We start from the raw sequence: 14950 nt of genomic DNA, 5'->3' as shown, positions 1-14950 counted from the left end.
GCAGCCTCACAAGAGAATGTCCTTGGCAATCATCTTGCCCATTGTGTTCTCGATCCCGAATCTAATCATACTTTCCTTATGCATTAAATTATTCGTTACTGTATATACTAATCAATTTATAACAAATCAAACTATATAATTATTGTATGAAGCCTATCAAACAAGACTCGTCTCTCTCGTCTTTTCCACTTTATCGGACACACACACACATACATATATATATATATATATATAATTTATAAACATGGTTACATGGGTCATTTGTCTGGTTATTTTCTACTTTTCTATAATTAGGACTTGTTAGCTTCCGATATAATTAATCCATAAATAGAAGATAAGGGGGGTGAGGTTCATCAGGAGTTGAGGTGATGAATATTATGGTTGAGTTGAGTATTGAGATGGGTCCCAAATTATTTTTTTTTGGGCCCGGCAGGCAACCACCAAACAGGAGAGCCATATTTCTGCTGTCTAAGTTTCACTTTCTTAATTAGATCTTTTGTCAATAAATTATATATATAATCTCTTTCTAGCCGTACAAATTTATTGATTAATATTCCTTAATCCATGTTTTGTTTTTTTTTTTTTTGGGTATCTAACGTCCATAATGATGCGGTATGATATGCTCATGTATCTTTCCAATTACAACACGAACAAGGTTTCTCATAGTATAATATAATATTGCATAAGTACATACGTACAGTGGTTTCAATACGCCATATATCCGTATAATATTATAATTAATTTTGGTGGCATTTATAAACCTAAGATATGATGAGGAACAAGCTTAGTTTCATTTGTGATTGATTCTTATAATTAATTATAAAAATAAATTGATTGAATTAAAGGACAAACAAAAAAAAATTTGCATTAAAGGACAAGTTGCAATCTTTCAAGGCATTGAGGGCAATAGATCATTGTGTGTCTTTACATCAACACTGTCCATAAATCAATCGTTTTCATAATTAATTGTGTGAACATCATCTGAAAATGAAAATACTTTTAACTATAATTACCGCTTTTGGGAATCATATGATCAAAACCAGTCAAATCCAAATGATTACTGTTTTTATCAGTTATGATCTATTTTTCAAACTCTTTAACCTTCCACTCATCAACCGTAGTCCGTAGATATAAATTATAATTCGGTGAGGCGTTAACTCATTGTTTTTATCAGTTAGTATATATATACTTACTTGTAGCATGTTTCTCGGTGAAAAAAAAACCCAGATTGATCCAGAAAAGAAAAGCCAATGCTGCCAATTTGAACTCACTATTTGGTGATGCACTCAGTTCACCAAAAAGTAACAGCATCTTGCACAGAGAATTATGATTTCATTGACTAGTATGCCCCTGAGCGTGACATCACATCCTGAGCAGCACCTTTATAAAAGCTGCTTCCAAAATTAATAAATCAGACTATCTGCACATTGAGGAGAAAGGGGTACTCCGGTCAATAAATCAGAGTATGTGTACGTATTTATAATATATGGATGGAGATACAAAAATCAAAAATCAAAAATCAAAAATCAAAAATGGAGTGGAGGAGAGGAGAGGCGAGGCTTACGTGTATATTTGGAGCTTGGTCTGTATTAATGCATGCAAATTGCAAATAGCAGATGAAATTTTTACTGTGAATGAATTATGAGTGTGTTTTGTTTCTTTGTGGGGATGTTTTTCCTTATGGAGCCCATTGCTGCTTGTGGGATCGACTTTCGAGCTTTGTGATTGGATCTCTAATCTCTCTCTCTCTCTCTCTCTCTCTCTCTCTCTCTCTCTCTTTTTCTCTCTCCTTCCTTTAGAAGGTGTTTATTAAGGACAGACGCTACACAAGAATAGCTGATGAAGATGAGCGTTGGAAGAAAGAAAGAAAGAAAGAAAGAGAAGAAGAGAAAGCTGGTTGTTTCCAAAAGCTGAGAGAGTTGAAAAGATAAATAAAAGAAAGCTGATAGATAGCATGAGGTAACCGAAAGAAAGAAAGATTAGCTTTTTTTTTTTCCCTCCTCCCTCCCCATGTCCCTTGTGGCCTTTGTAGCTCCATCTTCTCTCTCCCCCACCTCTTCCCCAATATCACCCTATTACTTTCAATTATATTAAACTTCAATTAGAGAGAGAGAGATCGCTTTGCATCTTATATTATAGAGAAGCGAGTGATTTACTACAGAGGAGATCAGAGTTGATAATTCACCAAGCGCTATGTTACCCAATAACTCTTCTTCCTCAGTTCCTTCTTCTGAGCCCTTTTCTTGCTTAGAAAATGGCAATACCAATAAAAGGAAAAGAAGACCTGCAGGAACTCCAGGTACTTATATATATTCATGTTTGAGTTCTTTTGTTCTCCTTGGTGTAATTTTATGCTTAATTAGGCGGTGTGATACATAACTGTATTAATATATTATATAATCAAAATAGATCCAGATGCGGAGGTGGTGTCTCTTTCACCGAAAACCTTACTGGAATCGGATCGTTACGTTTGTGAGATCTGCAACCAAGGATTTCAGAGAGACCAGAACCTGCAGATGCACCGGAGACGGCACAAGGTTCCTTGGAAGCTGTTGAAGCGAGAGACTCCGGTCGTAAAGAAGAGGGTGTTCGTGTGCCCAGAGCCAAGCTGCCTGCACCATGACCCCTGCCACGCCCTCGGTGATCTTGTTGGCATCAAGAAGCACTTCAGAAGAAAGCACAGCAATCACAAGCAATGGGTTTGCGACAAGTGCTCCAAAGGTTACGCAGTTCAATCCGATTACAAAGCCCATCTCAAAACTTGCGGCACCAGAGGCCATTCTTGCGATTGCGGCCGTGTTTTCTCAAGGTTTTTATTCATTTCTTCGATCGTCTTCCAATTAATATATAATTATAAACATATCAAGGTTTTTATTTATTTATTATTTATACATATATATGAGATGAGATATATCATGATTAATTTCATATGGCAAATTCAAAAACGCATCATCATATCTATTCAAATTGAATTGATCACCTTGCCTTCCAAAGCTCTTTTTGTTAATTGGGTTTGACTTTGAAAAAGTAAAGAAACACAAAAAAGGTTTTTGGTCCTCTTTGACTGACGGAACTTGACGGAACCTTGATCAAGTTGTTAACTACTGCTTTCGTTTCAACACATTTCCCGAAGATGAACATCATCTATTGTATGCTGTGTGGAGAGATGTTTTGCTTCGTTTTTTTTGTTTTTTTCTTGTTTTTTTGGCATCCCAAGACGTAAAACGGCTACTGCTGACCCCCAAGTATTATTATATGTAAATGCCATTGTCAAATATTTCCGTGGGTGCATGATAATAATATCGAGTAGCTTTCAAGGTGTGATTAATTAACATGTTTTTATTCTTAAATTTTAATTAACATATAAATATCCTCATATCTCTTCCTTAGCTCTCTATCATCCCCATATAACTGTATATATATGTTTAAAGCTGCTAATTATATATATTAACTATAATATCTTTATTAGAATTACAAATTTAATTAATGAATAGTTTGTTTAAATTTGTTTTTACTTTCGTAGGGTTGAGAGTTTCATAGAACACCAAGATGCCTGCAATATGGATCGTGTGCGGTCAGAATCACAAGCACTGCAGCCGGCCGCATGCTTGTCAAGAACAGCTTCAAGTCCCAGCCCATCCTGCAGTGACAACAATTTCAGCAGGGCTCCTCCCAATTGGCCTCCTCCATCTAATTTGGTGCTACCACATCCGAACCCAACCGAGTACACCAAATTAATCTTAACTAGTACTAGTCCTCCTGCTCATCCTGATCATCTTCAACCTACATTAGTATCCAACAAGGCACTCTACAATTTGGATCTTCAGCTCGCAACAACATCCAATAATATTCCCATCAACGAAGTCTCATCGGTTTCCTCTAAGAGAGAAGAAAACCATTCCACCCAGCTGCAACTCTCAATTGGGTCATGTGATTTTGGTGGCGGTGAACTTCATCAGAATAAAAACGTTGAACACTCGAACTTTATGATCACAAATAGAAATTACTCTCCGAGGGACAAGGAGATGAGGGAAAGGGAAAGCAGCAGCACCACTACCAATCATCATGAGCATGATGACGATCAGAAACCAAAACCTTCAGCTGGGATATCCATATCGGCAGCATCGTCAAGGCTGAAAGAAGAAGCACGAGAGCAGTTAAGGCTTGCCATGGCAGAAAAGGCTTATGCTGAAGAGGCCAGGCGGCAAGCGGAGCATCAGATTGAACTGGCCGAGAAGGAGTTTGCAAATGCCAAGAGAATAAGGCAACAAGCACAAGCTGAGTTAGACAAAGCTCAGGCTTTGAAGGAGCAAGCCATCAAGAAAGTGAACTCCACCATTCTCCAAATCACTTGCCATGCTTGCAAGCAACAATTCATTCAAGCTGATCATCCAACAACAAGATCAAGGGCAACCCCAACCCCTACTCACGAGGCAATCAATCATTCTCTGGTACTCAGTTACATGTCATCGGCTATAACATCAGAAGGTGATCCATTAGACAATAATAATATTCGACCTCATCATGCAAAACCTGCTAATTAACCCCTAGTAGGTTTCCTGCCAGTGCTAGCTATTTCCCATCCTCAGATCTTTATGTAAACCTTTTTCTTCTTTTCTTTTGATCGATCATATTATCTATCATATAACAAGCTGGTTATTGGGATAATAGAATCAGGCCCATCATGAGTAGACGAGTGTTGTATGGATCGTGCAATTCGTGTGATGTTATTTGTTCATTTATTAATTTGGTAAATGTAGATCACTATCGATCATATATATATATTTATATAATGCATGGTTTTGTTACTGAATACTGATCATTCATTTACCTTGATTAGGTTAATAAATGTTAATGGATCAGGTTAACTTTCTCAACATTATCATCACTCCATGGCTTGTAACTATATATATGTACGTATATTGATCATTAATTGAAAGAGATGGTGGCCTGTGGTTTTGTCTTGGATCCCTGAGTAACTTTAGAAGTAGCTTAGCGTTTTCTGTTTGGACTATTTGAAGAAGATCATAATGGAGGTGACTCTCCAGTTGTTGCCGGGGCCAGCATTAAAGAATATATAATACGTACTGACCCAAATTTAAAACCTAAAATCTTTTCTTTTCATATATATGCGCAAAGGAGAGAGAGAGAGAGAGAGAGAGAGAGAGAGAGAGAGAGAGAGAGATGAGTTCGGATCAGATAGTCCTTAAATTTGTTTCTGATGACTGGTATTCTGGTGTATGTGAGATATAAATGCGAATGAAAAAGGGAGCACCATGATTTTCAGTTCCAACTGTTGTAAGGCCGGGGGGTTAATGACAGATTCAGTAGTCGCTCTCAACGTCTCCAAACACACAGACACAAACAAACTCCATTCATAATTATAAACACTGCCACACTCGCACCCTTCATCGATCAGTACTATTCTCTCTCTCTCTCTCTGTGGCTCGCATCGCATGCATAAGAATCAGAGCCATATAATAGCAGTGCGTGCAGAGGAAGCTATCAGCATCTTTCCAAATATGCAGAGACCATTCAAACCTTTTGGAGTTGAAATAAACTTTACTTTGGCTAGGAAAATAAACAAACTGCAGCTTCTGCATTCCTTTGCCTTGTGTGTTGTGATCTGTTTTGTTACAGGGGGGGTATATGGCCGAAACCGAAACACAAACATATGCACTGCAAAGCCCAAACCCATCATCACTCATTCTCAAACCAAAACTCTACTAAAACTAAAGGGTTTTTATGTCTAATGGGTCATGAACTTTGACCCGATTCGCATTTTGGTCATTCAATTTTCAAAATCGTTCATATGGTCCTTCAACTTTAGTTTCGTTATGACAAATTATCATGCCGTAAGTTTTGTTAACTTTTTCTGTTAAATTTGAGTGTGCCTGGCTCATGGTGTACTATTGAGGATCAAAATTGAAAATTTCTTCACTCCTAGGAAAAAACTCCCTCCATCATCACCCACACACCCCATATTCCTCTTTTCCTCTTCAATCACTCATCATCACCCATACACTATCTCTATGCTTTTGGAAATGGTGGAGTTTGAGAAAAATTTGGGGCTTGGGTTCTGGGGAGGAACAATGTATAGTGTGGGGGAGAAACTTTCTCCGGCGTCACTCTCTCTCATCCAGATATGAGGAATCTGTTTCTTTTTTTTTCTGCAAATTTTATTATGTATTGGGGAATTTTGGAAAATTTAGAAATAGTGTGTCTGAGAGAGACTGTATTGGGTTCGGTTTCTATTGAGGAGTGCGTTTTGGGGAAGAAAACTTTCCCGCGTCACTCTCTCTCTCTCTCTCTCTCTCCATATTGAGCCATTCCATTATCACTTTTTCATCTTTAATTTAAATATATTAGGGAAAAAGAAGAAGGAGAAATCAATAGGTGATGAAGGAGTGACTGAAGAGAGAAAAAGTAACGGAGTTGCATAATTTTTACGAACTGAGAAACATGAATGGAGGAGGGATGGATGCGGAGAGAGAAGAGGAAGAAAATGGATGCATAAATTTAAAATAATACAAAAATATCATTTTACCCTTGCATTTAATAGAAAAAATTTTAAAAAAAATTTGACGTCATAACCATTTGTCCTAATGAAAGTGAAGTTAAAAGGACCACGAGAACGATTTTGAAAATTAAGGAACCAAAATACAAATCGGGTCAAAATTCAAATACCATTAGACCTAAAAACCCAAAACTAAAAGGTGCAGTTTCTCTTTGCTCCCACTTTGTGCTGCTCGCCCAGTGCCATTATTCCCACTATTTTTTGTTTTCTTTTCTGATTCACATCATTCATTAATGTTGAAGCATTATCAATTATTTTTCTTCTTTAAATATTAAAAATCCTTTTCTTAATACCCCAGTTGTTATTTGGATGGTAGCTAGCAAGCAAGCAACAGTTGTTATTTGTTTGGGGCTTCTTTTCTTTACTAAAAGCCCCTAAATAGTTGATGATTTATGAAAGCCCAATTTCAAAATAAGCCCAGAATAGCTACAGTATTGCCTACTGCACTGCCTTCTGTGGAAAAGAAGGCCATCGCTGAACCTCAAGCAAGCATCCAGCATCCAGCATCCAAGTTGAAAAGTCCTAATGTCCCAAGTTCAAGGGGTAATCAAGGGGTAATTAATGGTGAATGTAACTTGTAAGTATGTATCCGTGATTCTTGCTCAAGTTATCTGCATCTACTCTCCATATCGTGCATGTATGCCTCGCTTGCATCATAATTAATTAAGCAGAAATTAGCTAGGAATGGGTGATGATAAAAACCAGTTTAATCTTTGTGGACAGATTACATGCATATCTCATATACAGGTCAAGTGCAATGTAACATTCACCAATTGCAGATTGTTCTCTTTAATTAATATTATTACAATTTACAAGCTCTGCTGCTTCCTGCGTAAGTTGGTTGGTTTATTAATGCTTTAAGTAATACTTCAACGTCAAGTCATGCCCAGAAAAGAAGAAGAAAGAGATGTAGCTAGCATTTTAAAATAATGTTTCACCAAACCAAAACAGTTTAGATATATATATTAATCTAGTTAAAATGTCTAAAGCACATGTTTAAATACCTTAGAGCTCCACTGATCAATGATCACACAACTACTTCAATGATTGTTCATTTTTAATCAGGTCAATTAATTAATTAAATGTTTGTCGGGTTCATGAACTTGTAACCTTTTTTTATTACCACATTATGTGCGAGTTGAGGAGGACCGTCGAGGATGAAAGCCAGAAATGTTCTCTTGTCCAACTTCTCTCTGATTCTGATGGCACTCATTCTCATTTAGTATGTCTATAGGTTATTAAGGTAAATATGGAGTCAAACGATGGCCATTAGGCATCATGCATGGCAGGAATTGCAGCCTTAAGCTAGCGCCAGGCAGTGGTGTAGCCATATATGCCAGCTTGTACAGTGCTGCAACAGTGACTTCACACTGAGTGAGTGGTGTGGATTAAAGGAAACAAGGCGGTGCTACCAGCAAAAGCCAAAAAGCAAAAAAGCCTGAGAGCCAAAAGCCAAAAGCCATAAGCGAAAGACAATTATTATAATGGTTATTTCCCTACCCCACACAATACAAACGAAGAGTCTGTCTAATACTGATCAACAAGAGTGAACCGTGAACAGGAAACCGTTGCCACCCAACTTCACATCATACATCACACATCATGAATAATCTTTATGTTGCATTATATATGCTCAACTCACTCACACCATTCCACTTTCCTATTTGCTATATCCAGCTGCTTACGAGTCACGACCCGAGCCTCGGCTTTAGTCACACCATTATAATTTATATACATATCTTACCCGTGAAAGTCAATGCTCTATATGATCACAAGGGTTATTAAATCCTCTACCATATCTTAAAGTATGGGCCAAAAAATTTAAAAAATTTTGCGCATCTTTATTTATTGTCTATTAGTTTTGAATTGGATGCTTCAATTCTAACGCGTGTATAGCTATCGATACGGCCCATATATTATGTTCTAGTGCCTGACAGATTATTCCTTGTGTGACAGCAAGAATTGATGGGTTTAGGCATGGTTTGCTTGGCTGCATATGGACTAGAGAATTAACAGAAGGGCATGGCCTAGCTTCTGTGTGATCATTTGCTTGTGGGTGTACTAATTACTGTTGGAGGACAGGATGCCCTGCAGTGAGTGAATTGAATATTTATTTATGCATGTAATTTTGATGTGTTAATATAACATAATAATTAGATGGAGGAAGAAAACAAAAGTATATAGCCACTGATTGCAATGTTGTCGTACATGGGAAGTGACATAGATTTCCTTTACCAATTAATGCTAAACTACAAAATACTAGTCTTTTGTTATAAGCCTACTTTACTTTCCCAACGTGAATTATTGGATTAAACCCATGCCACTCCTGCTTCACGACAGGGCCCGCTACGGCCTAAAGCCTCCTCTCTCCTCTCTCCTCTGAAGCATTCACCCCATTGCTATTGTAATTATTTTGTAATATTGTTGTGCTACTAGGACACTTTTACCCATTCATCTTCCTCCAAACTACAAGATACAACCATGAGTGAATATCCATCCCTCGCCCATACCTCCTCCTCCCTACTCATGAGTTGTTCGAAGACTTTGGCGAGAAACTCTTGTGTCACGCAACAGGTGTAATACTTTTTGTTATTCTTAACCAATAACGTAATGATATATAGAATAGTTTTTTTACATCTTATTGTGTTATTGATCAAGAATAGCAAAACTCCTGTTATAGGTAAGTTTTTTTAGACGACCTTGACTTGCCTTTTATTTTATTAAGCTTTTTGCGTTCATGAAACCAATATCCTTTTTATCACCCTTGCTTTTCCTAGATTTACGAATATGCCATCGCATGTCTCATTTTCTCATCCTTAATACGGCTACTCTTTCAGTAATATACGTATATATACACGTGGTTGAGTTGTGTCCAAATGCCACCGCAAAGTCCCCCATACATAAAGATCATGGGTCACCTCACCTGGTTCATTTTTTCATTTAGATAGATATCCATATATAGAAAGGTACAAAAGTATAGTTTGTCACAATTACGGCTAGCTAACATGGGCACTAGTGTAAATAATCGAACCAAACAGTACCACTTTGAAAACCTCTCTGCCCATTTTTATACACTGCAATTGTAATCTCAAAGACAGAGAGAGAAATTAGAGAGAGAAAAAGAGAGAGAAAAAAAGAAAAGAGGGAGATGGAAGGAGATCATCATGATCAGGACACAAATGAAGTATACAGAGAGTGCTTGAGGAACCATGCAGCGAGCCTTGGCAGCTACGCCACAGACGGCTGCGGAGAGTTCACACTCGACGACGCATCCCCAGGCGGCCTACAATGCGCCGCCTGCGGATGCCACCGCAACTTCCACCGCAGAGTCACCTATGCAGCCACGTCATCACAAGCTGCAGGAGGCAGCGGCAGATCAACAGGTCATCATCATCATAATCGTGTGATCATGAGCAGCAGTAGCCGAGGCCGAGATCCGGGCGACAACACTATAGCAACACAAGATCAACTCATGGATTACAATGCTGGCGGTGGTGGGTCCCCGGACAGTGGAGACAGGATGAGCGGGAAGAAGCGGTTCAGGACAAAGTTCACGGCGGAGCAGAAGGAGAAGATGCTAGCGTTTGCAGAGAAGCTGGGGTGGAAGCTGCAGAGGAAGGATCTAGAAGATGAGATTGAGAGGTTCTGCAGGAGTATAGGGGTAAGCAGACAGGTATTCAAAGTGTGGATGCATAACCACAAGAACCTTTCCTCATCTTCTACTTCTGCATCTACTGGCAATGCCTCTTCTCTCACTACTCAGTAGTACTACTAGCTTTCTCTCTGTCTCTCTCTCTGTTTCTCTTCGCTATGCCCAGGCCTTTTCTATGGGTCTACTACTACTCATTATATCAGATAGACTAATTAATTAACTATTTTCTATGGTCTTCATTTTTTGCTTGTCCTCATAAACTAATTAAGCTATATATAATTAATCATTGCCTTCCTTTTTTTCTTTGTAGTTCTGCATATATGCTGCATGTTAATTGGTTCTTCTATATCGAGTTGAAATTAATCATCTCACAGATCTATAGTAATTACTGATGAGATAGTTTCCATTTGGTTAATCATTTCCAAATTATTCGGTGGAAATACTGATGATGAGTTATTTTTAATTTTAATTTTAATGAAAACTGACAAGACCTCCTTCCCTACACAGAGAGAGAGAGATATATATATATATATATTCTGGTTCTGCGTGGCCCGCCTCTCCCCCTTTTAGCTAGCTTCAAGGCTTTAGAAAAAGTTACATGAATATCTTGTCCTATCAAATTAAACATCTCTTCAATTCTTTCATGATTCATACCCCTTTTCAAAAATCTGTTATCAGAATCACAAAGAAAATACAAATAACCACGCGACATCTCAAATCAGAATATCGGTTCAATTTTTTTGTTATTTAACTTTGATGCATGACATGAGAGAGAATCCCTTTTAGTGTAATAGTTAGTTGGCACCGGCAGCATAATCATTTCCATTTTTTTGTTTTGTATGTACGCGGAGAGTGGAGACACAAGAAAATGTTTTGCCGACAAACATACCTTACCTCTCTCATCTCTCCCTCGCCATAGTTGTTACCAATCGTGAAGACATGCTATGTCTAGTCCAAATCAAATTCATCCTTGCTGGCATGGCTTGTCTCTCCACCCTTTCAATATTCTCTGTCCGCTAGTGACGAATTGCATTCTTCGTAGTCCATAAAAAGGAGTGATTATGCTTAATTAATTCCTTCAATCTATTGCTATTGCTTGAGGAGAAGCATTGGATCATACGCAATTATCTATGATTTACTTTCTTCATCTACCTATATCCTATCCGTATAGTCACAAAAAAGAGAGAGAGAAAAAAGCAGCTTTGAGATGATCAAGACTTCAGTTTTCCGTTGCTTCTATAAATGTAGCACTTGTGTTCTTCACCATCCCATAAAACCTTATATACATCTCACAACTAGCGCATAATTAACTTGTTTGTCACCAATAGCCTCGGCAGGAGCGGGATCCGTTCTTCAAATGATGAAAGCGACTTGAGTCTCTCAATATGATTTCGTGCTCAACAATCTTGGATATATGTAGGTAATCGCACTGTGGCAATCTCCAGAGATACGTAAGTTGTTGGTGCACCTGGTGGAGTAGTTAGGATTGCATAGGCCAGAGCCAACTTCTCACCATACGCTCTAAAAGGTCTCCTTTCTCTTCATCATGTGAAGTGCGAAAATGTCTTTGATCAGTTTAAACAAGTCAGCAAGGGTCTCATAAATTTCTTGAGACTCTGGATGAGTCTTATCACCCACAAAGAAGGCTGCATTTCCTTTCTTTCCTTGCACCCAACTGCAACCGAGCCTCTTCTTGATGCCCGTATATATGTTTCATTAGCGATCTGATTCTAGCCACATCTTTCCAACGCGCGCCTGGCATTGGCATATTTGTTTGAAAGCAAAGTATATGAACTATCATTCTCTGACTTCGTCTCTGATAACCGTGCATTCCGTAACCTGTCATTAGTGAAATCCAAGAAACAGCATTCCTTTGTTGCATGTAGTCGAACACAACTCTAGCAGCAACATCGATGTCTCCAGATTTGGAATGCATACATGACATCTCTTTCTCCCTCGAGACAGAGGCACGGATGGTTCGCCCTCGATGACATCTCTTTCTCCCTCGGTTCAATTCTAGAATGGGCCTCTGGCTCAGGAGACAAGTTTCGTTACCCTCAAAAGGCCTTATATATGACCCTTAGGTGAAGTCCTATTTCTTAACCGTTGAATCAGGCTAACCAATTTGATTCAACAATTAAGAGATAGGACATCACTTAAGGGCCATAGAAAAGTGAGTAAAATATGAAGTGGTGTTTGCTGCGTTTGCATATTATTTCTAGGCCTACACTAACACTAGGAAGAAGACGGCCCAAGCTGAAAATTATATGTTTTAGGCCTTATGTTCTGTTATGCGTGGGCATTTTACACGCCATTTATCTGAAGCTTTGCAGATTTTGGCCGAGTAACCTTTTCTCACTCGGCCTTTCGTTGGGCCTTCTTTGATCTCTTATTCATATAATTGTTTTAGCCCAGAACAGCAAACTTTTGACGCAATGTGTCAGCACAGCAGCAAACTTCTGCTTATTATACTAGGAATTCAGAGAGGGAATAAGAAAGAAATATTAAGAAATTCCCGAAATAAAAGAGAAATCCAAATAGATAAGCACAACATTTTATAATTCAGCAGCAAAGCTAAATTCTGCCCAACATAAAAGAGAATTCTACCTTGTAAACAATGGTCCAAATTACTAATTCTATAATAAACCGCACATGTTTAACTAATACCCCTACCCTGTTTAGAATCCAAAAGCTACATTCACTTGTTAAGCATCATTCTCACAAACTCCTCATAGTTCACCTGCCCATCGCCATCTTCATCTGCTTCACGAATCATTTCATCCACTTCTTCATCTGTCAGTTTCTCCCCAAGATTTGCCATTACATGTCGAAGCTGCATGGTTTCAAATATGCAAAAAGGATGGTTTTCGGTATAAGTTTCCACTATGCCCAATCTTAAATAGATCATCCAAAAAATAGCTAATTAAAATCTTTACCTCAGCAGCAGAAATAAAGCCATTCTGGTCCTTATCAAAGACCTTGAAAGCTTCTCTGAGTTCCTCCTCAGAATCAGTATCCTGTGGAAGTTTTAGTTCAACAAACTTTGCGTGTAAATACATATCTAAACTATTCCAATCACATATCCAGACCACGGGCAGAAAAGTACAACAAAATTTGCAGAGGCCCCAATAAACAAAGGAAGGAAAGGTTCAACGGAAACATATCGATACTGTGTCTTCAATTCTATAATTATCAATACCTATTATTACAAACTGCACAGTCAAGACTCGAGAGATATTACCCCGACGATTGCCCAAAGATTGAAAAATCTTAGTGTTGCTACCATGGCAATGCATTAGTTATAATTATAAGTGACACTAGCAAACATTGTAGTTAGTTTTCTGTAAAGATCAAACTAAAACAGAGCAATTACATTTAAATGAAAGATTTATCAGCGTCCACAAGAACCCCATTTTCATGTGATTCACCAAAGTTGAGTTGAACCAAGCACGAAGCACAATAGATTACCAGCCTGAGAATTCTAGGGGGTTAAAAGCAATATGACACTATAATGTAGATACCTTCATCTTCCTTGCCATCAAATTCAGAAACTCAGAGAAATCAATTGTGCCATTCTGGTCAGCATCAACTTCGTTGATCATGTCCTGCAATTCAGCCTCAGTGGGATTTTGTCCCAGAGATCTCATCACAGTCCCCAACTCTTTGGTAGTGATGCAACCTATGTGCAAACAAACATGAATTATAAGTAAGTCTCTTTGTGCAAAACTTATGTGGTGTTCTGCCTGACAAATCAGAAGTAGCAGCAGAGTGAACAAGACAGAATCCATAATATGTTAATCACACAGAGACATCAACATTTCCAGAACTCATCTCAAGGACATGTGGCTCAATGGATGAAAAGGCTATGTTGTACGCTGACAACTTAAACCTATGCATTACCAACCCCAGTTTTATGCTACGAATGTAGAAGAGATAGCCTAGTAGTAGAAGAGGTTAGAAATCACTCGTGGGTTTTACAAGCCAAGAGGGCAAAGTCCATAAAGAATATTCTACAATGTAAAACAGAAAACCACAAAAGAATTTTGGGTCCAGAGATTGTGTAATTCAAAAACTTGATTCATGAACTTCTAATCTAGCTACTGTTTATTTTCTTTTCGTATCCCTTGGAATTTAGTTGTATAGAGCATTTCTTATGCATATGGGTATCGCATATGCAATGAAATCCAACACCAAGTCAAGTGAATATTGATTTAAAATTTTCTCTCCTAATCTCCCGATAAAAATATGTATATATCCTATTCTTCAGGTCAGTAAATATTCTTCAAATGTTTTAGGGACCTAATGAACCTAAAAAATCAACGTTAAAGGAAACAAAGAAGCAAGAAGAACTAAATAATGGTCACGAAGAGCAATCCTTTACTTGATTTTGCTAGAGGAAGAAGACAGTATCAAAATCATAATTCATAACCAACAAAAGTAAATAAACCCGAGAAATCTAGACAGGGAAATATAAGAACGGGTAGAAATACCATCGCCATCTTTGTCAAAGAGGCAAAAAGCTTCCTTGAACTCGGCGATCTGCTCCTCGGTTAGCTGCTCAGCCATTTGGTCTCTGTTCTGATTTTGGCGAAATGTGGAATTTGGATTTAGTTGACCGATGAAATCAATCAAACTTATGGCCCTTTGTCTATACTAATAAGTACAACCATTGAGATTCAAGTCTCTTTAGAATAAATCAATTAAAACTGGATCCTTGTTAC

The 14950-nt window shown here is 38.1% G+C and overlaps 3 protein-coding genes across 3 annotated transcripts; 2 read left to right on the top strand and 1 right to left on the bottom strand.

Annotated features, from left to right (window-relative positions):
- The first annotated feature begins 1800 nt into the window (after nucleotides 1-1800).
- LOC103338902 (protein indeterminate-domain 14-like) lies at nucleotides 1801-4813 on the top strand. Its single transcript, XM_008242172.2, has 3 exons — nucleotides 1801-2299; nucleotides 2410-2809; nucleotides 3524-4813. Exons 1-3 carry the CDS (start codon nucleotides 2194-2196, stop codon nucleotides 4542-4544), a joined length of 1527 nt encoding a protein of 508 aa, XP_008240394.1. The 5' UTR covers nucleotides 1801-2193; the 3' UTR covers nucleotides 4545-4813.
- Nucleotides 4814-9576: 4763 nt separating this feature from the next.
- On the top strand, nucleotides 9577-10528 carry LOC103338903 (zinc-finger homeodomain protein 11-like). The gene has a single exon (XM_008242174.3). It carries the CDS (start codon nucleotides 9726-9728, stop codon nucleotides 10341-10343), a length of 618 nt encoding a protein of 205 aa, XP_008240396.2. The 5' UTR covers nucleotides 9577-9725; the 3' UTR covers nucleotides 10344-10528.
- A 2222-nt stretch (nucleotides 10529-12750) lies between these two features.
- LOC103338904 (calmodulin) lies at nucleotides 12751-14919 on the bottom strand. Its single transcript, XM_008242175.2, has 4 exons — nucleotides 14720-14919; nucleotides 13751-13908; nucleotides 13166-13246; nucleotides 12751-13062 (listed from the first exon to the last, which is right to left on the bottom strand). Exons 1-4 carry the CDS (start codon nucleotides 14793-14795, stop codon nucleotides 12928-12930), a joined length of 450 nt encoding a protein of 149 aa, XP_008240397.1. The 5' UTR covers nucleotides 14796-14919; the 3' UTR covers nucleotides 12751-12927.
- Nucleotides 14920-14950: the final 31 nt, after the last annotated feature.

The sequence above is a fragment of the Prunus mume genome, linkage group LG7 (genome assembly GCF_029339155.1).
Source record: "Prunus mume cultivar Tortuosa linkage group LG7, ASM2933915v1, whole genome shotgun sequence".
Taxonomy (NCBI): domain Eukaryota; kingdom Viridiplantae; phylum Streptophyta; class Magnoliopsida; order Rosales; family Rosaceae; genus Prunus; species Prunus mume.
The sequence above is the reverse complement of the archived record's forward strand: the minus strand, read 5'-3'. Positions and strand labels throughout refer to the sequence as shown.

Excerpts from the sequence above, each read along its gene's own strand:
- LOC103338903 (XM_008242174.3), top strand. The coding sequence starts at position 9,726 with ATGGAAGGAGATCATCATGATCAGGACACAAATGAAGTATACAGAGAG.
- LOC103338902 (XM_008242172.2), top strand. The coding sequence starts at position 2,194 with ATGTTACCCAATAACTCTTCTTCCTCAGTTCCTTCTTCTGAGCCCTTT. Across the intron at positions 2,300-2,409 it reads AAGACCTGCAGGAACTCCAG|ATCCAGATGCGGAGGTGGTG; the intron begins GTACTTATATAT and ends TAATCAAAATAG. Across the intron at positions 2,810-3,523 it reads TGCGGCCGTGTTTTCTCAAG|GGTTGAGAGTTTCATAGAAC; the intron begins GTTTTTATTCAT and ends TTACTTTCGTAG.
- LOC103338904 (XM_008242175.2), bottom strand. The coding sequence starts at position 14,795 with ATGGCTGAGCAGCTAACCGAGGAGCAGATCGCCGAGTTCAAGGAAGCT. Across the intron at positions 13,909-14,719 it reads CTTTGACAAAGATGGCGATG|GTTGCATCACTACCAAAGAG; the intron begins GTATTTCTACCC and ends GTTTGCACATAG. Across the intron at positions 13,063-13,165 it reads GCTTTATTTCTGCTGCTGAG|CTTCGACATGTAATGGCAAA; the intron begins GTAAAGATTTTA and ends GAAACCATGCAG.